This window comes from Hippocampus zosterae, chromosome 8 (assembly GCF_025434085.1).
Source record: "Hippocampus zosterae strain Florida chromosome 8, ASM2543408v3, whole genome shotgun sequence".
In the NCBI taxonomy this organism is placed as follows: domain Eukaryota; kingdom Metazoa; phylum Chordata; class Actinopteri; order Syngnathiformes; family Syngnathidae; genus Hippocampus; species Hippocampus zosterae.
The window spans coordinates 14,445,688-14,470,986 of record NC_067458.1 but is presented as its reverse complement, the minus strand read 5'-3'; the positions used below and the strand labels follow the sequence as shown (position 1 = coordinate 14,470,986).

General features: G+C 41.5%; 3 protein-coding genes across 5 annotated transcripts; 1 reads left to right on the top strand and 2 right to left on the bottom strand.

Annotated features, from left to right (window-relative positions):
- Nucleotides 1–4,354: 4,354 nt before the first annotated feature.
- Nucleotides 4,355–11,454, bottom strand: timm44 (translocase of inner mitochondrial membrane 44 homolog (yeast)). 2 transcript variants are annotated; one of them, XM_052074696.1, is made up of 13 exons: nt 11,360–11,454; nt 10,865–10,969; nt 10,554–10,757; nt 10,391–10,471; nt 10,146–10,295; nt 9,419–9,555; nt 9,202–9,287; nt 7,931–8,023; nt 7,444–7,568; nt 6,719–6,769; nt 6,498–6,587; nt 5,824–5,934; nt 4,355–5,102 (listed from the first exon to the last, which is right to left on the bottom strand). In XM_052074696.1, exons 1-13 carry the CDS (start codon nt 11,387–11,389, stop codon nt 4,983–4,985), a joined length of 1,383 nt encoding a protein of 460 aa, XP_051930656.1. In that variant the 5' UTR covers nt 11,390–11,454; the 3' UTR covers nt 4,355–4,982. The 2 variants fall into 2 exon arrangements, with proteins under 2 accessions (XP_051930656.1, XP_051930657.1); XM_052074697.1 differs by having other exon boundaries at nt 10,554–10,733.
- Nucleotides 11,455–11,927: 473 nt separating this feature from the next.
- On the bottom strand, nt 11,928–18,992 carry hnrnpm (heterogeneous nuclear ribonucleoprotein M). Of its 2 annotated transcripts, none has more exons than XM_052074695.1 (15): nt 18,785–18,992; nt 18,102–18,283; nt 15,880–16,648; nt 15,679–15,772; nt 15,366–15,596; nt 14,579–14,732; nt 14,420–14,469; nt 14,285–14,342; nt 14,052–14,159; nt 13,930–13,974; nt 13,766–13,834; nt 13,265–13,360; nt 12,582–13,168; nt 12,442–12,493; nt 11,928–12,339 (listed from the first exon to the last, which is right to left on the bottom strand). In XM_052074695.1, the coding sequence occupies exons 4-15, from the start codon at nt 15,742–15,744 to the stop codon at nt 12,176–12,178; spliced, it is 1,680 nt and encodes a 559-aa protein (XP_051930655.1). In that variant the 5' UTR covers nt 15,745–15,772; nt 15,880–16,648; nt 18,102–18,283; nt 18,785–18,992; the 3' UTR covers nt 11,928–12,175. The 2 variants fall into 2 exon arrangements, with proteins under 2 accessions (XP_051930655.1, XP_051930653.1); XM_052074693.1 differs by having other exon boundaries at nt 13,766–13,840; nt 18,785–18,991.
- Nucleotides 18,993–19,634: 642 nt separating this feature from the next.
- On the top strand, nt 19,635–24,800 carry dmap1 (DNA methyltransferase 1 associated protein 1). The gene is made up of 10 exons (XM_052072947.1): nt 19,635–20,031; nt 20,208–20,299; nt 20,608–20,803; nt 20,903–21,061; nt 21,169–21,336; nt 21,572–21,757; nt 22,080–22,151; nt 22,818–22,890; nt 23,398–23,738; nt 24,194–24,800. The coding sequence occupies exons 1-10, from the start codon at nt 19,936–19,938 to the stop codon at nt 24,251–24,253; spliced, it is 1,443 nt and encodes a 480-aa protein (XP_051928907.1). The 5' UTR covers nt 19,635–19,935; the 3' UTR covers nt 24,254–24,800.
- Nucleotides 24,801–25,299: the final 499 nt, after the last annotated feature.

Genomic DNA, 25,299 nt, shown 5'->3' with positions numbered 1-25,299 from the left:
CCCTTTTACATGAGGAAAATCTCATGGCAAACGAGCAAAGAAAAATGCTTCAGAAAGTATGAATACTGAAATATAATGATGTGGGAGATCAATTTAACCCGTTTTTTTTTATTTAGTTTGAAATTTGGGCCTGTTTAATTGAACACAAAGGCATGACTCCCTCGGAATAGCAGATAAACAGTTAATTGTCGTCTAGTGGAAGAGCACTTACCGTAATTGTTGTGTCTGTCACTTTACATTGTTGCCTTGATAGATGAACCAGGATTTTATTTTTTGAATGAAAAATAATTTGGGGACAAATTAGGTGGCTTCATCCTAGTTGGCAATCGCTGACTTTTGGTGCCTGTTTGATGTGAATCCACTGCACTTTTGAAGGAAAAACCTCAAAAGGCAACACAGAGTATGTCATATAATTCAAGAAACCAAGCATCAAAACTTTGCAGCTGAAAACCACTGTCATGCGTGACACCATGCAAAATCAGCAAACCTGAAAAGGATGAATACTTTGGCTTTTCTGCGAAACCAAAAGGAGCAGCCTCAACAAGAAAAGGAGTCATTCCCACGAGACAATACAAAAATTCCTACCTGACCCAGTGCTTTCACAGAAATGCAACCGACTGTCCTGCAGAGTGCACTTTTCCCACTGCGTGTGTGTGCCCATCAAATGCCATGTTGGCACAGGCCCTTTGACGTGCGCTGCCAAATCTGGGTCAGAGGGAGCACCCACCCGTGCAAAAACGCCCACGTCTACATCTGTGACCTTCATGAAGCTCTTTTCAAAACTTCTAGTCGATCAGAGACATTGCGGCAGTTAATACTCACTTCAACTCAGATCAAGTATATAAGGAGCTGTGACGTGATGTATTAAAGTCACATTATCTGAAACACTCACTGCATAACACTATTTGTTTCCGCCGAAAGACAGACAAGGAGGGCATATTAAGGAAAAAAAGCCTCAGCGGAGGACCGTCTCGGTTAAATCATCCCTATGGAAGCCGAGCGTCAGGGGAGCACAAGGGCGGCATAGTTAATGGGACGTCAGTCAGATGACTGGAGATGAAAATGGGGACAGCTGTTTAAAAAAAAAAAAATCTGACAGGCACGTGACGCTTTACATGTATTAAGTTCCAATGGGGATAGAAAATTAGTATCAGGGATGTCATGTTAGGGTCACAGGATAAAATGTCATGAAAATGAATTTCAGAATTCATCATTGAGCTTTACAGTGAAAAGTACTTTCCTCCATGCTGATGCTTCCATATGCTTGACGGTGCAGATTTTTTTTTTTTCGGTGCAGTTTGTATTTTCCAAGCTGTTGTCACTCAGCCTGTCAGCCCTGCTTGCATCTGCCAACTTGGATTCCAGGACTCAGCATGATGTCTGCACTCACCCGTCAAGTGAGAGAGTCAATGTGACACTTGTGTCCCACTTCCCTGGGACGTAACACAGCACCACTGCCATGTGCGCCTTAGTGTGTGCATGTGTGAGTGTGTACCCCCACGGAGACGTGGGCGCAACAACCCGATTGTCAGTGGCCTGCTTCTTACGGACTCCTAAAGCCCCACGTGTGGTGACTACTTCATTCTGTTTCCATCAGTCCACACGGGATGCAAAGTGCACTTTACAAGTACATCCTCATTCCCCACTGCAGTGTGTGTGTATACACCCACTAACCACGACAGAAGGAAGAATTGCGCATCGTACTTTGTGGTTAGAAGATACAACTTTTTTTGTTTACACAATTAAACATGTAAAAATGTATTGTATGCAGTGGTGCGCCATGCATTTGATACAGACGGACAAGGGGTGCGGGTGGCCACCCAGTGGCTCCGCCCCTAGGCTATTAAAAATCCTGTGAGACGTCTGGATAAGCATACCTGTCAACTTTTCGGAGCGCCAACCTGTATAAACTCCCCAAAAATCCTTATAAAGAGCAAAAAATCCTTATAACATACCAAAGCATTTTATATGTCAAAATAACGGCAGAAAAAACCCCCATGAAATTTTCAATGATATTTATTGTAGATTTCCATAATACAATGTCTGGTTAATGTCTAATCATCATTCTACTTAGCGGCATTACTGTGTTCAGAGTTGTATTCCTGCGTTACTTTTTTCCCCAACTCCAAATCTTTTGGAGTTGGTGAAAAAAAAAACCCGGAAATTTTCAGAATCCGTATGATTTGTGCGATACGGCCATATACGTTAGATTCACCACAAATTCCGTATGAATGATGGCTAAACCGTATGAGTTGACAGGTATGGATAAGGCAACACACTTGCATTTCCTTCTGACACCAAATCATCTGCAAGCCATCTATTTTTAAGTTTTAAGATGTACATTGAGAATTAAAAGTATTAGGCTATTGTAAACATATTGGGGATATCGGTGACTGACATTTCACTGTTTGCGACACGACATATTCGGTATTCCCTGTGGTATTACTGTGGTTTAGTAATTATGATTTTTTTTAAACTTGGGGTTAGCTGTATTGTTAAATGAATACAACTGACAATGTGAGTGTGCGCACATTATTACCATGCAAAGATAATACTTGCATTAGCATTATTATGTGGGTTGTTTTTTTTCCTGCTACTTAGCCATGCAATCAGTTACGAAAATCAGTCAGCAAAATATGAAGCGATAGACAATGAGTAACAACTCACTTAAAATACGTCATAATTGTACTTACGTAAAACAAATGGAAGAGGATTTTGTTCTGTCCCCTTTAAGAAATTGAGTCTTTCCACTGAGGTCAACATCAAGACCTACTGTATACACGCACATACACACACGTAATGTATACACACAGTTTGTGTCAGCGAGTTTCTGATTCAATGCGTCTCTAACCAGATCCAGTTGACCAATCCCCAGTGTGGCAACTGCGAATATCCGCGTGTGGAGATTGTGGGGGGTGCGTTTAGAGCGATGAGTGCCACATTGGAGATGCTACCTCAGCACAGCTCAGCAACAAGGAGGATCCATCACGAGGGGACAATTTTGGGAGCAGACGACCCACACAGGGCTGTATAAGCAAACACGCGGACCTAAATGAAGCCAGTCTTCAAAATTCACACTGCGGACTTCTGTAATCAACCCTACGGATTGAAACGGGATGTTGACCACAAATGCATGCAACATTGCATTGTGCTCTCCGAGCCTACCATATGTACCCACCTGGCTGTCTGATAGCTGCGCCACAAGCAATCAACAATTGCGCTGAGCCATACGCACCTGAACTCATCTGAGACACCCGGCCAAGGAAGCTCAATGCCTGAATAAAGAGCAACTCGTTTCTAGGAGGATTTTTTAACGTACTCTTCCATGAATACAAACACGCAATCTTTGAAGATTTGGAAGTGACAGCTAGAATAAGAATCAGGAAATACATGTTTTCAAGGTGTTACAACCCTGAACATTGATGCAATCATGCGTGACGAAGTACTTATAGCAGCAGGTATGTCCAGCTCCGGGCCTGGAGGGCCACCGTCCTGCCTGTTTTCCAGCTCTCCCGGCTGCAACACACCTGATTCAGATGGTCAGCTCATCATCCAGCTCTGAAGCAGCATTCGAATAATCCCGATGATTTGAATCAGGTGTGTTGCTCCCGGGAGAGCTGGAAAACAGGCAGGACAGTGGCCCTTGAGGACCGACTTTGGACACCTCTGACTTATAGACTAGAAACAACATATAGACTATTATAGGAACAATAGTCATTGTTGACCAGTAATAAAAAGCCCTCTTCGGGTGGCGGCTAAATATACTGTACTGTTATTCACTTCCAACAAATTATATGTATTGGTTAATACAATTGTCATGTTTACGTTGGGGTGGCTATTGCAGCTGCTGATTGTAACTAGAAGTAACGTGTAACCCAACTAAGTAACTTTCAAAACGAAGTGATCAATTAATAAATTACTTATAATATCAAGTAAGATGCTAATTCAGTTACATTTTAAGGGTAACTGTGGCAACAGTGGCCCATTAACCCACCATGAATTATAAACAACGTCAACTTTTTGAATTGCTTACTTACATCTAACAATCAAACATTAAGACTCTACAGAATAATAACCCCTTTTAGTTAAAGCAAGCACAGTGCGCTGTGAACATAATGGCGACTTCCAGTACAAACATCTATCCCATAAGTGTTACAGAGCAAAGGCACTCCGAGGCCAACCTAATCCTAACAAACACCTAATTTCAAGTAAAAACAAATCCTTTAAAAATATGTTGACGTTGATCACCATTTCCTGCCAAGCGTAATTATAAATGTGAATGGTTGGCGGCGGCGTGATGACTTCACACTGCAACTCAGTATTTAATCCCAAAGGAAGAAAAAAATCAGCTATGACAATGTAGAATGAATTTTAATCTAAAAATAATTACTGGTGTGCAGACATTATCAGGCAGATGGGAATCATAAAAATGCTCAGACTGTATATTTGATTCTTATCAACATGACATTTATTTTAAAAATGCCGACTAGTGAGTGTGTGTGTGTGTGTGTGTGCGCGTGTAGTTATGTGGTGGTGGAGGTTTATCTTTTACTTTTCACAATAAATACAGACTTTTTGACAGTTTGACAATTACACTGAATGATTATCATACAAGTACGGGCTTGGGTTGTAGCTGCCCAGACATAATGGGGATTTACAGATGTGGAAAACATGATTGGGGAGAAATTGTTGCAATCTTTTTTATAATTTTCCAAATATTTTGACATCTGGACCTAAAAAAAATATTTTGAAGCGAGGGGTGGATGTCCAGCACCTTACATGCTTAGTTCGAATAGATTAGCGGGGTTGGTGGTCTACCGCCCCCTTGTGTGAGACATAAAAAAAGCCACCGTAATGGAGTAGAAACATTTTCTGCAGCGAGCTGACTCTCTGTTTTCTCCCCATCTGATTACACGGTGTTCAGGTTGAGGATGTTCTCTCCGCGGTTGAGTGAGTGTTGCTTCTGCGGGTATCAAAGAGTCTTAAAGGATCTGTTCGGTGCTTGAGGCAGAGATGTCAAGTAGTCTCCAGGCAGCATGTGGGTTGAGCTCCTCTTGGTCTCGACAGAGAGCCCACACGTACATCATCCTCAGAACTTTATCCTAGCAAGAGAGAAAACGAGGAACATGACTCATCGTTTTTCTCAAAGGTGACGCAACAATATTAGGTTGATAGTAGCTGTAAATTTCCCCATTGTGGGACAAATAAAGGATATCTTATTTGGGTGATATACCCAATTAGATTTACTAAATACTGTGATACACGAGGGGCACAATATTAGACGCATCTTTCCTGCAAACAATAATATAAATGATGTATTATGAATATAGTTCTGACAGTGTCAATTAATATATGCCTTTCACACAAATAGGTTCATGTGTCCCTAATGTGTGTGGGTTTAATAGTTCTCGTGGCCTGATCTGAACCCTGTTGAAGATTGTAAATGTCCCTCCTGATTGTGAGACAGTCAATATGTTGTGAATTGTGAGCGGCTGTTGTTTTCGATTCTTGAATAGATGCCTTGGCCTCCATAACACCACCACAAGTCCCTGAGGAACTAGAATAGACAATCGGTCTGATTTACAGCTCATTAAGTAGGAATTCTTGAGGGTTGAGGATATAAATAAATGCAGACAAATGCATCAGACTTGGTCAATGTATGTCCTGTGTCAGAGTCACACATCGGTGATTATGCACCAAATTTAGTGATATTCGTGTCAAAATCTAAATGACCATTGTACAAGCAGGCATGCTTAACCTGAAAGAATATCTGAAAATAAACCTGTGTTTGTATCGTGTATTTTGTGTGTGTGTGCCACTTACAGGGTCACCTTCTACCACTTCTCCTTTGGTATTTCGTACTACCATCACTAACTGAGCTTGAAAGGTAATGATTAAGACTGGACCCTGGTCCATCATCTTTCCCATGGCCAGCTGGAGAAGAGGACACAAGCAAAGTGTTTAAACCGACACCTTTAAAGACTTCAAACAAAATATAGTCAATCAGATACAATCGGATATATTTTAACATGTATATAGTTTAACAATACCGTATGCGCCGTGTTTATAAATGCGGTTGCTGAATGAATGCAGTGGTGTACAACATGCACTAAATCAACTTATTTTATGCAGTTCTCTTACGAATGATATTTGGCCAAATGTGTTTTGGGTTAAGTATTTGCAACCACTGTACTTTGAGTCATTTCACAGATGATTACCCATTATTTTATTTGTTCTATAACAAAACATGGTGAGATCATTCATGATAAAAGTGAGCACTGTCTCGTGGGATCTGCTTTGGTCTTTTTGTTGCGCTTAAGTTCTGTGCAATTACAGTCCGGAATTTACATTGGCGCCAGCGGTGGCGACCATCTGTCAGAAATTTAGGGGAAGCCGCTAAGGATGGCTTCGTTGAGCAGAAGGAGCACCCTGCTGATTCTCGTCTACCTTGAGCAAAATCTTGGCAGAGTTTGGCGGTACTGTATGTTGTTACTTACATCAATGCTGTCGATGTCCAGGATCTTTGAGTGAAACTGAAATCCCATGGCCTTCGCTTGTTGGATCGGGTGTGCCATCTGACTATATGTCTGCATATTATAAAGGGAAAAAAAGAGCCAAAAGATGACTTAACATTCATGATCTCAGACCAGGAATGAAGCCCAAACATCTTAACAATTCAACTGTCTAGACTTGTAGTACTGAGTGTGTCAGTGTGTACCGCTTCGTAACACCAGTCTTTCAAAACATCCAGCTCCCCTCTGATCATTGCCTGCAAGGATAATAACATCGTTAGGTATATCTGAACAATCAAAGATCCAAGACAAAAACTGTTTTCAAAGAAAAAAGTCTTTTACAAAGACAATATTTTTTATTAATAAGAAAAAAAGACATTGTGTACAGTTACACGATACGGAAGATGGTAGAGCGCAGCCCAGGAATTTATATTTCAAAAGTATTGCCATATTTTGAATTTTCAAGGTTGCAGATAGAAAGCGGAACTGAGATTTGGAGCCATGCTAATATCCATCCATCCATGTTCCAAATTATTAGAAATATAAAATTGCGATGCTCCCCAATGACATATAATCAATACCTTTCTGACAATGCCAAATTTTAATTCAAATCAAGTCAAATTTATTCATATAGCCCTGCATCACAGAAAGTCTCAAGTGGTGCCACATCATGCCCACGGTTTACAAATATTAACGGCACCCCCTGATTTTAATCTCCAGGAGGAAAAGGGGGGGGACCCCAAAATGATTGAAAATTGAGGAACCTTGAGAAGAGGCTGCAGATGGGAGAAATGTTTCCCAATCCCAATTTCCATACTTCAGAATCTTTTGTGCGTAAACATGGGCTGCATTGAGTCTTAGCGCGATTTGTGCATTTGACCGACTTAAAAAAAACCATATCACAATAACATCCTGGCTGTTTGCTGCATACCTCCAAAATATTAGGGATGATGTCATGTTCACACTGCTTCAGGAAGGAATCTTTGTCAAAAGACGGGTCCGCCTTCAGAATTTCTGTCAGTACCTCGGACATTTCCGTCTTGGAGAACAGTCCACCTGGACATGTGTGGTGGTGAAACACAGATTAGAGTTTAGCAGCAAACAGCAGCGACAGACGGTTGTAACGATGTTGTAGTTCAGGCACATGCTGCACACGTATTTTACGAAAACTCTGAAATAATTATGCAAAACTATGAGTATTATACAATAATCAACATATTGTTTCATTACTCTATCAGTGTCAATAACAAATGATTGTTACATATTAAAATGGGGGCTACACCCTATTTCTTCTTTTAATCAGATTACTATAACATCAAAGTTCAAGCCAGAAGATGCAGCAGTTCTACTGTACTTTTCCGTTATCATCTTGAATAAGCCTCACAGCATGACTAATGCAAGACTATTAGATCTCACACCTATGAGGTCGGTCATTTTGTCTGTGACGGCCCGTGATGCTCTGATGAAAGCGTTGTCACTCTCGTCATACTTCATCTTCATTTCAAAGAACCCTGGAGTGGGAATGAAGTTTGCCGGTAAAAGGTGAGCACAGAATCCCAAATGTATGAATAAGGTTAAAGGTAAAAATGTGACTTCCCATTGTGTCAGCTGGTGAAACAATGAGCCGTACAGTGATTTAAAAAAGGGGGAAAACTGAGATAAAAAAACAGACCAAGGTATAGAATTTCAAAACCTTTTCCACCATTTGTGTGACCTACAACTTGTACAATGCAAGTGAAAAGAAATTGGTTTTCCAATAAACTGGGATAAACGTGGACACACCTGCCACCATTTAAAGTGCCTTTGATGACCCCCCCCCCCAAAAAAGCTCAGCTGTTTTTATTAGTTTGTGACATTTTTGTAGTCACATACTACGGCGCAAGCCACGGTTTGCAAATAACGTGTACAACATTAGATGAAGCTCTCTCACTGTGAAAATGTGAAAGTCAGGACAAGGGTACAGATGAATTTCCAAGGGGTTAAACATAACATGACACTCACAACAGTGACATTACCAAATACTGGGGTTGCCTCCAAAAATGATGAAAAGACAAGAAAACTGATCATTGCTCATCATCCCCCCCCACCCGCACCAAAAAAAAAAACACTATACCTGCAGTGAAGCACATTAGTGGCAGCATCATGCTTTGCGTTGTTTTACCTTCAGCTGGAACTGGGCCCTTAGTCTAAGTGGGCGGAATTATAAACAGTTCCAAAAAGCAGCTCGTGTTTGAGCAAAACCTTCAGGCTCCTTCGAGAAAGCAAAATATGTCAGGGAAAGACTCCTAGAATATCTAAACTTCATTCGGGGTTAATCAGTGGAACTTAAATGGTGTTAAATGGTGTATGCTGACTCATTTAACATGAGTTGTACTGTATATGTTAGTTGCTCGTGTACAGCACTTCGTATGCTGTTTGAAAGTGCTCTATAAATAAAGTTGAGTTGAGAGTTTGAATGTCACTAGTTATTTCTGAAAACAGCAACATCAATATCTCAGTTCTTTATTTTCACAACTACTCCGAAAAATATGTAATTTTTTGATGTTGTTGTTGAGTTGTTAAGCTATATACTGTAGTTCCCAATGGTGGAAAAAGCTTTAAAATGCATATTGTGCTCATTTTTTTAGATTACAAAAACCAGGCATTTGTGGCATATGACAGAATAGGATGAAGCACTTTTCCCCCTTACTATTGAAGACCACATTATTGTCTTTGAAGTCCTTCCACTGTTGGTACCATTTGGAGTCCTTGTGGAGCACCACACCCATGGCTTCCCTAAAGAGCACATATAAATGATGAGAACCTCGCTAATGTGTTTAATTAACACACGATGGTCCAGAGAGGAGAACATGGCGATGGCGCGCCCCCTCTCAGCATGAGAGCAAAGCGGGTGGCCACTCACGTACTCGTTGGCTTCAAAGACCCTGTTGTCATCTGACGACCCCTTCGAGGAGAATTCGCTCCTCTTCCGGAGTCGAGGAGGGGGCCGGTAGGGGCCAGTGTGGCCCAGATCGCCGATCTCTTTCTTTACACTCTCCATACCCTGAAAACACAAAGTAATAGAGTGAAATTCTCAAAATTAAAATCTTATTATCAAGGAGGCATGATTTGTTTCACACTCATGGGACAGCAAACCTCTAGAATTTTATACGGTAGCTATGGTTTTGTGTTGGTGATGCATTAAGGCACACACAGTTTCATGATTTTATGGACTAGTGACATACATCTTCAGAATAGAATTGAAAACCTATTTTAAAATACCGTTACACTACGCCAGAAGAGTGGCACGTTAGTTCTGCCCAACAGTTCTGAAGTTCGAATCTCATCTCTACAACTCTCCAAGGTTAATGGTAACAGTCATTTTCAGAGCTTTTTTTTTTTACACTTAAGTCATGAAAAACAAATTGAGGAAAAAAAATATGAATAAGTTAACTGGATTTAACATGTGGAGTCTGAAAAGACAAAAGTTTGGGGGGAGTGAATGCATTAAGTTGGCTTTACAGGTTTAAAAAACAGAATATCTTGAATGTTACTTTTTATTTCACCTCCCCGTAGCTCACTAGTGCCCCCATGAGGATGCATAATCAAACATTTTGAAAACCCCCATTTGACAAAGCAGCGGTGCCTCCAAACCTGTGATATAGCTTTGAATGCACCAGTCTTTCCCAACATCTCTCCACTCTTTGAGACGCTCTCTGCTGAAGTCTTTGCCGTTTTGGCTGCCTCCTCCATTCCCTCCTTAATCTTCTTGCCAATTTCTGTACGAGTGACTTCCTCCAGGCCCTATTCACCAAGAACGCAGATGGATCAAGTCAACTTGGGCCACATATTGATCGTAAGACCGTAAAGGAACTGAGTCAGAGGCTTTTGGCATTTACCTCCTTCACGGTATCTGAGAGGGTCTCCAACTTCTTTTTGAGAACTTCAGAAGTCTTTACCGTTTCAGACTCTATAGTTTTCTAGCAAAAAGACATGGTTTTACAAACTCAACCAAATGGATTGCATAGATGGACACAAATGCAAGTTGTGTGAGATACTAACATATTTCCTGCGCGCTTGCCTCAGTGCGTCTGAGTCCTCTAGTTTTTTTGCCTCTTCCCGGAACTTTTTGATGTTTTCTTTCATTTCCTTGTTTTTGCTCATCTCTTGCTTCAAGTTGTCCAAGAATTCACCGAGAAAACCTTTTTTTCCTCCGCCCCTCTCCCCTGACAAATATCTCGCCTGATGAAATGAAGTACGGGGCACCTTTGTATCGTTTCAGGGAGATATAGTACCAACAGAATACAGGAATTCAATCAATTCAAGACGTCCGCATGAGTATTGTTATATCTTAAAAAAAACGATACTCTTACCTGAGAAGTGCTTGCGAGCATGCTCCGTATTCTGAAGACATTTGCTCCATTATGCAGGAATATGAACGATGAGGGGAATGCCAAAGAGTATCTTTTTAAACATACCTGATGACAGACGCATAATATTAAACTGGATGACAATCCAATTACGATCGCACATATGTAGGTTAAGTGAGCATGAGACGAGATATTAAATGTCGAAGTCGTGTCAAAACGGGATTTGTGTTACTTGAACCACTTGATGAAAGCATCACACACTCTTTATAGGAAGGTTAGTCTTATTCGGAGTACTTTATTATTTCCGTATTTTGTCAGCGTGGTACAATGACGGGATGAGCCGACTTGACATTCTAACATCAGTCCACACACCGTCTTGTCGTAGGAAAAACAAGACATGCTACAGAGATCCCGGTTAGCAGTTGTACGCGATCTACATCAGTCGAAATAATCCTACTTTTGAGTGTTCAGTGAACGCCAAACGACCCAAAAGCTCACCTGATAACACTGACACAAGGGGGCCGCCATCTTGAATCTGCTGAAAATTAAACTTCTTCCGGTCTAGAGTCGCGCTACCGTGTTCCTGGGGGAAGATCTATGATTTTCATTGGCTAACTTGCAGTAGGGGCGGATCTTCACTGGATACTGGTTTAAACCTGATCTCCGACCCTTCCTGCGTGGAAATTGCGTGTCACGCCCTCCCACCCCCGCCCAGTGATCGCGAGAGATTTCTTCAGGTCTCCACTCCACATTGCAAATACAACTTTCGAAACTATGTACTCATAGCTGTTAATACTTTGTGTTGTGTGACTGGCTGGCAACCAGTTCATAGTGAGCCCACCTCTCGCCCAGCCACTTGAAACGGTTAGGCTTCAGCTTCCTCATGATGCGAGTGAAGAAAAAATACAGCTGAACGATTACAAGACATACATTTACTTGTGTGCGATTAATAAGTGTGCAGAAAACGCACTAAATACACTTGACTAAAAATGAACATCTATACCCACTTGGTTCAGCGAGAAAAAACATTGAACATAAAGGTGTTAAACACAATGACAAAAAGAAGTCAAGATTAATGATTGAAGTTTATTATCAAAACACCTTGACTTACAAAGTGATCGGATGGACCATAGCAGAAAAAAAAAACATCTTTTACAACTAAAAACATCTTTTACAAACTAAAAACAGTCCACTAAAACTATTTCACTGTGACAAATGTCAAACCAAGGGAATATGAAGAGTGTCTGGCAAATTTAGACAATTGTGTATTAATACACAGCGGCAGCTTGATGTCAACTGCTGAACAAGAACAATCTATGCATTCCTATCAATCCTAACATCGATTTCTCTTCCACTGAGGCGATAGCCATTCATGGTACGACAGGCACGCTCAGCAGTCTCAGGGTTGTCAAAGCGAACCACACCACAGCCCTTGGACTTGCCATTCTCCATCTTGATGTCAGCGTACTGCACCACACCTGCAAGAAAATGCACAGAAAATAAATAAAAGCGCCAATTAATAGGTATTGGGCTAAAATAAACGCTGTGGTAATTGCATTGATGATTATTATCAATCTTACCACATGTACTGAAGGTATCCTTCAGCATCTTCCATGTTAAATCAAATGGCAGCTACAAGACAAAAAGGACAAAGGGTTAATCATACTACATGAGAATGTCTTGCTAGAAGCTATAACGCCATACAAGCTGAAAAACATACATTGCGGACAAAGATCTGGCAACCCTTTCTGATATTTCCCGCTCCACTTCCAGGGCCTCCGGATCCAGCTCCTCCAAAGGAGTTTCCACCAAAGCCACGATCCATATCAGAAGAACGATCAAACTGACCACTGACACCACCAGATCCCATCCGGTCCATTCCAGAGCTCATACGATCTAGGCCACCAGACTGAAAGCGGTCAAGACCTCCAGTGGAGCCCATGCGGTCAAAGTTGCTGGACATTCTGTCAAGACCAGTGTTGCCCATGCGATCCACGCCCATTGGGGAGCCAAAGTCAAGACTAGAGGCGATGCGATCCAAGCCTGATGGGCCCAAGCGGTCGAAACTAGTTGGGCCGAGGCGATCCATATTGGAGCTCATGCGGTCGAGGCCACCTCCAAGTCTGTCCATACTCGGCCCCAGGCGGTCCATCCCAGAACCAAGACGGTCAAAGCCAGAGCCCATCCTATCCATGTCAGACACGCGGTCCCTGTCAATGCCCATTCGATCCATCCCTCCAATGCGATCCATGCTTGTTCCAAGACGGTCCATTCCAGAATTCATACGGTCCATACCCATGGAATTTCCTGTTCATAAGAGAAACGTATTACATATGCAGTCTGGTTTGTAGGTCTTGTACAGCGTTGGTAAGTTGCAGCCATTCAAGGAACATGATCTCATACCTCGATCGAAGGAGTCTCCAAAATTATTGCGAGACATGCCCATTTCATTTCGACCAAACTCCCGGTCAAACCCACCACCAATACCTCGGTCCATATCTGAAAAATGCAAGAGATGCAACGATTGGATACGAAGTACGCCTTACACCAGGTGTCACCAACATTTTTGAGGGTGAGAGCAACTTCATGTGTACCGATTGTGTGAAGGGCTACCAAATTGATACACGTCTGAAATAACATATTTGTCCAAAATACCTTCAATAATATGAGGATGTGTTATTTTTAATACTTGATGATTTAAATTGTCAGACTTTGATCGTGTTTCGAAATGTCTCACAGTACTGCCAATGTTTGCATTTTTAAATCATAATTTCTACTAGCAAATCACAATGTCCAGGCACTGGCGGGCTACTCAAGTGGTCTTCACGGGCTACCTGGTGCCCGCGGGCACCATGTTGGTGACCACTGCCTTACACTTTATCTTTATGTATCAGAACTACTAACCATTCATTCTGCCCATCCCAGAAGAGCCAAAGCGATCCATGTTGTTCATTCCTCCAAAATTGTCCATCCCTAAATCTCAGAAACGAAAACAATAATAGCAGATAAGTATTCAAAACATGCACACCAGAAAATCCTGCAAAGAAAGATTGAGTTCAGTAACATACCTCCCATACGGTTTCCCATGTTGCCAAAGCCCATTCCATCCATTCCTAAGAAAGAAGACCGAAGACCAGTGAGCAAACAAATGTATTCTTGTTCTCTTTGTCAGAAAGAACTTGGCAATAACCTCCGATGCCCATGTTGCCCATTCCACCACCGCCGCCTCTGTTCAGCTGGGTAGCGTCAATAGGCTGGCCACCAGGCCCCAAACCCAAACCAATGCCACTCAAGCCACCTGGGTTAAAAAAACAAAACAATAAAATGTTACTATGACGGATTTTATGAACAGACATTACAGAAACGTATATGAATGCTACAGTGGTGCATTTGTTTAGGTCATTTAAAAAATTTTATGCTTACGTGGGAGAGATACACCTCGGTCAGGTGGTCCAAAATCTTTGGGCATGGACTTCTCATCCTAAAGGAGACAAAAACAATGTACAAAATCACAACACAAGATAAATTGTACCCCAGGGGGCCGCGTTGGCAGCATACCAGTTTTACGTGCATGATCCGATTGAACAGCAGCTGTCCATTCAACATGGCTGCAAAACTCATTAAGGAAAATCATAGTGCAAATCTTAGAGACTTGGTCAACTTGGCTGGGAAATGATTCCAAGAACTAAATGAGAGGTGGCGATTTTGTAAGGATACAGACAGCTTGGACAGCTTCAATGGGCAGGTTGAAGGTTACGGTGCCCATCCCTCTGCTCTTTCCGTCCTTGTCCTCCAGGATGTCAGTCCTCAACACTGCGCCAGCCATGGCGAACACCTCTTTCAGCTTCTTCCAGCCCACCTTGTAGTCAAGCTGAAGAAATATATTTTGGCAGTGTTAAGACTTACATGAGTCGTAACATCGCAAATATTCTCACGTTTTCATCTGGGATGCACCAAAATGAAAATTGCTGGCCGAAACCATAATAAACAATACTGTATTTTAAAAAATAAAATAAAGCAGGGCTGGATCATTTTCTGCACATTGCCAAATTCGTTGAAGCGTGAGCTTCCAAGCAATGGGCACACATTCACGGCCCGCGGGGAGGCAGTCCGGGACTGAAAAGCAACATACATGTCCTGGGTCTGACTGACTTTGCCATGGCAAGGGAATTTTGGGCTCACTGATCCACCGCCCAGCTTCTGCGCTGCACCACGTCATTGTGGTCGACTATGATGGCTCAACACATCTGGCCGGATTTCACTCTCCCTTTCTTTTAAATCTAAGCTTAACCCAGGCACCAAAGCAGTGTCCCACAACATTGAGGCAGTGGTTTTACACTGGTTCACGCTTGCATCTTGACAACATCCTCTTTCGGGCATGGTGTTTCTGTGTCTTTTGGCTGAAAACCGAAAGAGCACTTTTTGACCATTTTCAGCACAAAGATTTCAATGATTGAATTTTCGTTACAACCACTGTTTTCATCATTATATAATTAAGTCTCACATTTGCAACAAAGACAGTGTTGCCAATTCTCCCCGCTTGCAGGCCATGGATGATCTCCATGGGAATACTGGGGTTGTTCATCAGGCTGGGAGGGACGTTGATCATGGGGCCATTTGGTCCAGGGCCCATTCTGTCCATATTCATGCGATCCATTCCACCCATGCCACCATGGGGGCCTGCACCCCCTTGTGCCTTGCTGATTTCCCTCTGAGCAATCATACCATCAGGGTCCTAAACAAAAAATACAAATCAGTGACCATTTGGCAAGGGGGGCGGGAGGCAACTGTGCAAACTGTTTATGTGGCGTACGCACCTCTTTCACTTTCAGGGGACGGCCATTGAGGTTGTGCTTGTTGACCTTCTCCACTGCTTTCTTCATTAGCTCCTCAGTCCTAAACTCAACCACACTAGCGAACCGGAAAGAACCAGTCAGAAAAGGTTTTATGGTAATGTCATACAAATGCACAATTGAAATTACAGCCTGTCACATAAGAGAAGAAACAAAATTACTTACGCACACCCCTTTGTTGATTGAAGATCATGAAACCACCCAAAATGAAAAAAATGATTCAAGTTAGGAAAAAACACATGAAACTTGATTTTACAATATGCATTTGTTAACACAAAATGAAAATCATGCACATGAAAACATACATTACCACACGCTTAAATCCTCGGCCACAACAGGTGCCACAACTATTCAATTACTTAGCCAAATCTCCCATCAATAACACAAAGCAGTCACATGCTTGTTTTTTTTTCTGTCCAACATCCAAAAGAGGAAATCCACAATGAAATTGGATACCTCAAAACGGAAATATTGGAGGTTACTATTCCAGGAAAGAGATTCTTCTTTCTAAAAATATTTTTGTATTAAACAACCATCAATAGGACCCTCGGCCGCCACTTGCAGAATTCACCTTCTTTAGGTCATTAGAAGAAATTCCAGCAACCATTTCGGTACGTTTGTGTGAGTACATAGCTATCTCACAGCTAAGAAGCTAAGAGAAAGCTGAAGCCCTGACAGAGCATCAACCCTAAAATGACCTCACGTCAAGGCCACAGGCGACACCACAAAGGACATGTCTCTGACACGTCACAGTCTCATCCACTGCCTCAGGTTTCGAAATCTGACAATTGTCCAACAATGAAGATAGAGACTAAAGCTGACAAACACACGTTTGTCAAGGATAGTTCAAAAATGGTGTATTTGTATATATTTGCACTTACCCTTGATTTGCCTTCTGCGTCCATTAAGTGTTCCACGTACGTAACCTCACCCACTACAAATCAGATCCCAGACGACACACACCAAGGGAGAGAAGCCGAGAGAACAATTGGGGTTTAGAATGGAAACAAGGAGGGTGGCCGGTGAGCTCAGACTTGCAGTCCCAAGCCTTCTTCCAGCACTGCTCTCGCAGCACAATATGGTACAGGTCTACAAAAAGCAAACTTTTTCTTAACCAAAATGTACTCCTTAACTCTGTCCTTTTAAAGGATTCTCCCAAAGCACCAAAACAAAGAACTAAGGATATGCAAGTTTTGCCATTAGTCTTCCTGTTTGGAAATGAAACAACGCCTTGATGATTGACAAAAATATTTTATAACTAATGCAAACTCTGTTCAAAAACCACGACTCGCTTCATTGCTAACCTGTGTGCACCGAGACACCATTGTAATCCTCAGGGCAATGCATAAATACCTTTGTCAAACAGCTCAGTCTGTCTTATCCTATGAATACACTGACAATAGCCTGAGTTACAGTCATGAGATTTGAGAGCAGAAGAGTAGCGAGGCATTTTCTTAGTGCGCTGTTTTACGAAGTACAATTTAGATTCAGCGTCGACCACAGCCTTCACTCCTGATACAACAAAATGGACCAAACCTCTAAAGACAAGGACAGTGTGATGTAAGAAGTTGTTTCATTTTGTAGACCTGTACCCCAGACAATCCCAACACACGTCTTTGATTGGCACAACATGGAGACCTGCTGAGAAAACATTTGGCTTGTCAATGACACACCTAAAAGAAGAAAATGAAATTTAACTCCACACTGAGATCACAGATACTAGTTAGCCCTTTCTAGAGGGGGCGCTATCGGCATTTCAGGACATGCTCAAGATGCTCAATTTTAACTAAGATAATTTAAAAAAATAGACGAGTTTTGGAAAACCCACAGAGGTGGACCAAAAGTCAGTCCACAATCAATAGTGTACATTTGAAATGGGACTTCCCATTTCCGTCTTAAGACTGTTCAAATGTCTCAATTTATTTTTAGACAAGAAAACTCATTTTACCTATCGCCAAGTGAGCGCAAGACAGATTTTCTGTCATGCAAGTCATTGAAGTGGAAATCATCTCATTTAGCACACATATACACACCATCGGTTATAACTAATATGAAATACGACATCAAGAATTACAGACTTCTAAAAAAATACCCAATATAACATTTTTTGTTAAAAAAAATCGAATAAAAATGATCATTCCGTCAGACCTCCAAGGCGACAGCCTCAATGTAAACCTACTGCAAATCATTAGCTGACCGCAAAAATACGATGGGGCCTTTGCTCCAAACCACACAATTTCTCCAAAGAGGATGTGCAACTGAAAAATCCCAAAGCTCTTTACAAGCACCGGTAGTCCAATAAAAAGTTAATAAATAAAACAGCCCAAACGACCACACACCACTTCAATCACATGGACTCAATGAAGCCCCTAATCCAGAACCCTTACCTTTTTCTTTCATTAGGTCTTTAAGGGCTTGCCACTTCACATCATAGGGGATGTTGCTGACAAAAACTCGGTATCGCTTGTTCACATTTCCATAGGGCTCAAAGCGTCCACCTCCACCTCTCTTCTGGGGTCTCTCCTTCCTGCTAGAATTTCCCTCATGTTTGACCTTCCCGTTCATTTCTCTGCAAGCGAGGGTAAAAACACATCCTCATATAAATACTTTTTCGCTCACCCATCAGTCAATTTCAGTGGCCTGTCTGGTTAAGACAGACAAGACACGAATTATCGCTAAAAACAGATGGTGAATTAAGATTTTTCAAATTACATCACCGTAAAAAGATAACCACGCGGACGATTAGCATTAATATAGTTGGATGCCGATAGTAAACTGGTTAAGGTACACATCTACTGTAATCTCACAGTTTGTTAACGCGGCGTCGAGCGTAAAATGGCTGCGCGTCCCAAGCAAGGAATTGACGAACGATAAGGCCACAAAACAGATAAGGCTATATTCCATTTCAGCACAATTTATAGTGATCCGTCACGAGCCACAGCCACGCAAATCCTTTTTTAGCATGTTTCCACGATGTCCCCTAATCGTCTTAACCGTGTGATATGTTGTTCAGCGTTCGCTAGTTATGTTAGCTCTGGGGGGCTAACAAAGAAAACGTTGAAGACATTACCCTTGTTGCTGCGGCGACTGCTGCTGCTGTTGCCCAGTTTTGTCGGAAGTATTTTCATTCTGCTCGGCGGACATGGTGTTTGACGATAAACTGATTGCAAACAAATGCGTTAAGCTTCTCTTAAAAATAAACCCGCAGACAGCAGATGACTTAAGAGATCGCACAACGTATAGAAAATGGCGGACAAATTTTTCATGGGGGGCGGATGTAGAATTTTGGAAAAGTGTAATGAGGCACATACTTATTTCCGCATTGTTCCTTCAAAAATAAAATGACGCGAATTACGAATCTTGCACTTCTATGATCATCATTGCGATCCAGGTTTCAAGTTAAAGTTAAACACACTTCCGGAAAGGTTTCCCCACTGCTTCCAAAACATACTTGACTAAACCCGTGATGGTTGTGCTTCCGAGTTATGAACAGCAGAGGGCGGATGGTGTTACTAATATTTATTTCCATTTAATCATTATAAGAATAAGAAAATAAGAAAACCTTTGTTAGTCTCACAATGGAGAAAATTCCCAATTCACAGCAGCAAAGTTATGAAAGGAAGAAGTAGAACAACAAAATGTAGGAGCTGCTGGAAAGCAACTCTCGCGGCGCCATTTTGAAGTTAAAATATGACCTCGCAAACGAAAATTAGTTTTGTGTAATCTATCCACCCATCCATTTTTGTAGCGCATCATTAATTATAACTGGAGTAAAATTAAAGATCCAGACGCTACAATTTTGTAAGTAGTACAAACAATTCACAACGCGCGGTACATGGTGCAACGGCAAAATATTCCACTCCTGTTGGTGGCACTACTTTGTGTATCGCCAACCAACTTACGTATAGTGTAAAACACGAAGAAGACGCCAGCAAGGAAGTCGGAAATGTTAAGCTGTTTTTTTTTTTTGCTAACCAGAACAATAGCAGAGCAATCAAACCAGAAAATAGCAATCGTGAAGCGAAACCTTCATATTAACCCCATCTGTAAATTAATTTAATCAGGCTACCTTTGAGTATATCGTGGCCCTGTGCGATTCTGTTTAACTACGCAACATAAATGAGCAACGAGCAACGCGTTCTGTAGACGTCAATGAATAAGCGCCAGAGCACGAATTCGTTGTGTTTACCAGTTGTGTGAAGCATCGTTTTATACAGCATCATGACTACCGGTGCTGATGTGAGGGACATTTTGGAGTTGACGGGAGGGGATAACGATGGCCCGATCAGCAAGAAAGACCTCATCAATTCTGACAAGGTGAGGGTTTAACCGCGCTCCCCCATTCATTGCAGTTGGTACATGTGTGGTGCTATTAAATACAATAACTACGTGCCTTTCCATAAGAAGAGTCCACGTGAATTGTGATTGATTATGCAGTATGTGAAATGTGTCCTTGGTGGTTAGGTGGTCTATTTCTTATTTATCTCTTCCAGAAAAAGTCTAAGAAAACAACTGAAACATTAACCTTCAAGAGGCCAGAAGGAATGCATAGAGAAGTCTATGCGCTGCTGTATTCTGACAAAAAGTATGTATTTTTGTTTTTTAAGTAATATTTTAGCATTGAATGTGTGTACAGGTTAAGATTGATTTGAAATTCAATGAGTGTTTCATCAGTAATGTGTTTGATAATCTTTGATTCAACCTGAGTTGATTCAACCTGGGTTGTACTGTATCTCATGAATTACGATTAAATTGTTAATTTCATGACACTTCTCAATTTCCACCTTACCATTCTCCTAACATTCACTTTTAAATTTACTTGTCTCCGTTCTCTTATTCCATAAACATTTGGCTTTATTTTTTATTTTTTATTTGTTTTTTCACAATCCCCAGGGACGCACCTCCACTTCTTCCCAGTGACACCACCCAGGGCTACAGGACAGTCAAAGCCAAACTGGGCTGTAAAAAGGTTCGTCCCTGGAAGTGGATGTCCTTCAGTAATCCTGCTCGTAGGGATGGTGCCATATTCCACCACTGGCGACGAGTGGCAGAAGAAGGCAAAGATTATCCTTTTGCCCGTTTCAACAAGGTGGGAATTGGGAACTGCCTCTGCTCTCTTGAGCCAAAAGACATCAATGTTTCTCGTATTAAGAAGTACATTTGCTCTTCGTCCCGGTTCCCTGAATAGGCAGTGCAGGTACCTGTGTACTCGGAGCAAGAATACCAGCTGCATCTCCATGATGACAGTTGGACTAAAGCAGAGACGGACCATCTGTTTGACCTGTGCAAACGCTTTGACCTGCGCTTTATAGTGGTGCATGACCGCTATGATCACCAGCAGTACAGAGTAATCAATCCTCCTTCCACCACGTTATTGCTCAATGTTACAGAATTAGAGCAGAGTAAGGGCTCATTTTATTATCAGTAATATCGTTTCTCTGTTCATACTTTCAGAAACGGTCCGTAGAAGATCTCAAAGAGCGCTACTATGGTATATGTGGGAAGCTGACGAAGGTCCGTGCGCCTTCAGGGACTGAGCCCAAAATCTACATCTTTGATGCCGGTCATGAAAGGCGCCGCAAAGAGCAGCTGGACAAGCTCTTTAATCGTACACCTGAACAAGTGAGAGACCTTGCTTTTTCTTATAAGGAACTGCCACATAACATGATATTCTCAATTTAAAGATTTCCCAGAGAAGCATCAAATGAATGTAAAATAATCTTCTCAAATAGATTTCAATGTTTAATTCTGAAGAGTAAAATAGAGTGGTGTCAGCAATGGAAACAATTTGTTCTAGAAAACCTACAGGTTGCCATCTCGGTTCATGTTACTTGTACTTCTGTTGTTTTGTCTACAGGTGGCAGAAGAGGAATATCTGATCCAGGAGCTGAGAAAGATAGAAACAAGGAAGAAGGAAAGGGAAAAGAATGCTCAGGATTTGCAGAAGCTCATAAAAGCTGCTGACACGACCACAGAGTTGAGACGTGCAGAAAAGAGAGTTTCCAAAAAGAAACTTCCGCAAAAAAGAGAAACTGAAAAACTGGTAAGCACCTAAGAACCAACTTCATTTTAGATGTGGTTTTTAACAACCAATCTAATTAACTATGTATGAATGGTATATAGTGTTTAAAATTATTCTATTATTGTTATCATCATCATCACGATCATCATTTACCGGATAAGCAACAGCTACACCAATTTTGAACCAACATTGACAGTGTCAATAAAACTGAGCACTTTGAGTTAGTTATTGGTTTGCGTTCTGATACAAAACTTTTCATGTGCAGGTATGCTTAATAACTCATTTCCTACATATTTTGTCAGGCCAGGGGAATCCATTTGAAATGTTTCTTTTCTTTTTTTAGGCTGTTCCAGAGACAGCAGGCATCAAATTCCCAGATTTTAAATCTTCTGGAGTTACGCTGCGCAGCCAGAGGGTGAGTAGTAATGTGTTGTGTGTGCAATTATAACCACTTTGTAAATATTCAACTCTCCTTGTGCACTGTTGAAGGTGGTTTTGTCGAGCAGCAGACACGTTAATTTTCATTAAACGTAACAGGGTTTTCAAGCTATTCATACATGCACAATAGTTCATTAACTTACATTTTGTGGGCTTTACTTTGTAGTTCTTATATTTAGATATTTTTTTTCCCCACAAGTTGCTAGGCAGGGTTTTGTATTTCATTGATCTTAACATTAAACTGGTTCAGTTAAGTTTTAGCATTAACATGACACTCCAGCCAGAATGTTTGACTTCTGCTCACTATCTCTCATTAGCACCGTTATGATAAATTCTGCTGATGACATATTAGTACCGGTGTTTGTAAGAGCCAGCAATGGCGGAGCCTTATTCATCTTCAAGACCGATGAGCAGCTGCTGCTCTCTATGTGATGTGCATTAGCCCAACTACGGAGTGGAGTTCCCCTCCCTCTCATCAGTCAGAGTTCAGTGAATGAAAACATTTTGATCTGGCCCACTGAAGTGAATGTCATATGAATAAAAAAAAAAGCCTGATTTGTTTATCATCATTTCCCTTGCCGTCCTTAAATCATGTCTCTGAGTGTGTCTGTCTCAAGCTCTTTACTTTTTGTGCCATTTAAAGATGAAACTGCCAGGCTCAGTTGGCCAGAAGAAGATCAAGGCAATCGAGCAGATTCTGGTGGATCAAGGAGTGGGTGAGTGGTAAACTTGTTGTCCCATCGCAACAGATGCACGGCGTGGAACTTATAAGTTAACCTTTTATTGGAAATGGAGATACACATGCATTCTTGGTAGAAGCAGATTGTATTTCAAGTATGCAGATGTATGGTCTGCTGGACATTTACATTATCAAACATCTTGTCATATTTCCTTGGATTATTTGAGCCAGTTTTCTCCTCAAATTGGTTAATTAAATTGCATTTCTTCATTTGTTCAATACATATATCTCATTAATTAACAGGTTAGTTGATTCAGTGTAAATAAGCCCGTTTAACATTTTTGTTCAGATTGTGTTGAACAGTGGTTGATCATAATTCATTTAATTATGAACATTAATATGAGAATTCTATCATTGAAATAATGCAAATGAAATGAAAAGTATATTTCACACCTTTCAACTATTTTTAATGATTTATTTTTCCATCACCTTCAAGTTAAATCATATGTTGACCTTTTTTAACGTAGTAATTTTTGTGCCGCAGACCTCAACCCAATGCCAACAGAAGAAATTGTGCAGATGTTCAATGAGCTGCGAAGTGACCTGGTGCTCCTCTACGAGCTGAAGCAGGCACACAGCAACTGTGAGTACGAACAACAGATGCTGCGTCACCGCTACGAAGCCCTGCTGAAAGTTGGAAGTGGAGGAGCAGGCGGGATCATGGCGACGTCTGCACCGCAAGGCCTCGAACCCGGTGGCACCAACAGCATGAGTGCTTCCACTCCGGTGGGGGAAGCACAGGCATGGCCCGGCACTGATGACATCAAGGTCGAAGCGAAGGAGCAAATCATTGATGTGGTGGGAGCTCCACTGACCCCCAATTCGGTGAGTTTGCTTTCTGTCAGCAGTAGTTGACATCTGGTCTTTGAGAATCAGGTGAGGACGAGTAGTCGGAATGACTTCAAGACCTTCGTTGTTTGAGCCCCGCTGTGGAAAAATATAGAGAAAATAATGGGTACGATGCATGATATTCATTTTTAAATGAGAAAAATTCACGTGAAAAAAAATCATGACTAAAATGCCTTACTGTATACTCATTTTTGAACGAGAAAAAAAAATCATTCTGCAAAAAAAATGTCTCCAACATTTTTCACTCCCGTGAAAATCTCACTCTTGACGACTGTCAGTCTAATTTAGGCACTTAGAACCCTGAAGAAAGTTCCTTCTGAAAAAAGCCACAATAAACCCAACAGCAATTTAAGGAAAATTGATTTATTTATGTGGACAGAGTGGAGTTGCTTGTGAGTTGGCCTGAGATTGTAACATGTATCCCATTCCAGCGCAAGCGGAGAGAATCAGCATCCAGCTCATCATCAGTGAAGAAGGTGAAGAAGCCCTGATGTCGACTGCTACAAGGTGAGGATGGGAAGAACGGCTCACCTAAAGAAAGCGTGACGGCTGAAACATGCGAGACACGGCAGGATGTAACACACACACAGTCACAACTTCTGAGCTACTAATGGCACCTGCCTCACCCATCCGGGCTCAGTCTGCTCACCATCATTGGGACAAAGGCAACGACTGAGTGACATTTCATTCCATTACTGCTCTTCTACCTGCTTTCGCCAACGTTCAGCTTTAAATGAGGCAAGATCAACTGTAAATTGCCAGGCTGAGCTAATCGGGACACGGGGAAGAAGATGGGGATGACTTCGTAATTGAAATGAATTGGAATGAAAGAGAAGGCTCTGGAGTGGGAAGACCACAATTCGCGAGGGTCCTGAGACACTCTTGTTTTTGTGTCTTTGTAAGGTTGACTGGAGATGGCGTTTTGTATACTCTGATGAGCTCTGCTCCCATGACTGTGGACTCATTTTGTTGTTTGTACTAAGGTGACCTTGACAATGCTTTAGTCAATGTTTCAATAAACCTCATTGTGTTGTTTCACAGGCTGTGTCTTTCTGGAGTAGGCATATTTAACATTTCATGCACCTTTCCCTTTTCAAGCATTTTAATGTTTGGAAAATTACCTTTGAATACGCATTTGCAGGGGGAGAATGTAGTCTCATGACTTCCTTGCTTTATATGTCATTTGCGTTAAGTGACAACTAAAGACTTAATTACTGTGATAATTAAGCAGCGATCAGTGTCCTGGCACCGTCATAGTAATGTAATTAGTTTCCTTCCTGATAATTCTGCTAATTGCGTGCCAGTTTAACCTATGTTGACATCATTTCTATGCAAATTGTGAACATGTTGGCCCAGAAGAGGGGATCACTGGGAATCTTTAATTACATACATACAAATAGTGTAAACAGGGTTCTCATGAGTGCTTGGGCATGCTTTAATGTGAGCTTCAAGCGTTGTAAAAGTGCCTAAATTGTGAAGTTGCTATCATTAGTCACTTTCTATGACAAAAAAAATCTAACTGACGACTCGTTTGCTA

Coding starts and splice junctions, on each gene's coding strand:
- dmap1 (XM_052072947.1), top strand. CDS start 19,936: ATGACTACCGGTGCTGATGTGAGGGACATTTTGGAGTTGACGGGAGGG. Junction 20,300..20,607: donor CTGCTGTATTCTGACAAAAA/GTATGTATTTTT, acceptor CACAATCCCCAG/GGACGCACCTCCACTTCTTC. Junction 22,152..22,817: donor TTACGCTGCGCAGCCAGAGG/GTGAGTAGTAAT, acceptor TGCCATTTAAAG/ATGAAACTGCCAGGCTCAGT.
- timm44 (XM_052074696.1), bottom strand. CDS start 11,389: ATGGCGGCCCCCTTGTGTCAGTGTTATCAG. Junction 10,970..11,359: donor CCTTGTGTCAGTGTTATCAG/GTGAGCTTTTGG, acceptor GTCTGTCATCAG/GTATGTTTAAAAAGATACTC. Junction 6,588..6,718: donor AAGACTGGTGTTACGAAGCG/GTACACACTGAC, acceptor TATAATATGCAG/ACATATAGTCAGATGGCACA.
- hnrnpm (XM_052074693.1), bottom strand. CDS start 15,744: ATGAAGAAAGCAGTGGAGAAGGTCAACAAGCACAACCTCAATGGCCGT. Junction 14,343..14,419: donor GGATCATGCACGTAAAACTG/GTATGCTGCCAA, acceptor TGTCTCCTTTAG/GATGAGAAGTCCATGCCCAA. Junction 13,975..14,051: donor GGGCAACATGGGCATCGGAG/GTTATTGCCAAG, acceptor CTTCTTTCTTAG/GAATGGATGGAATGGGCTTT.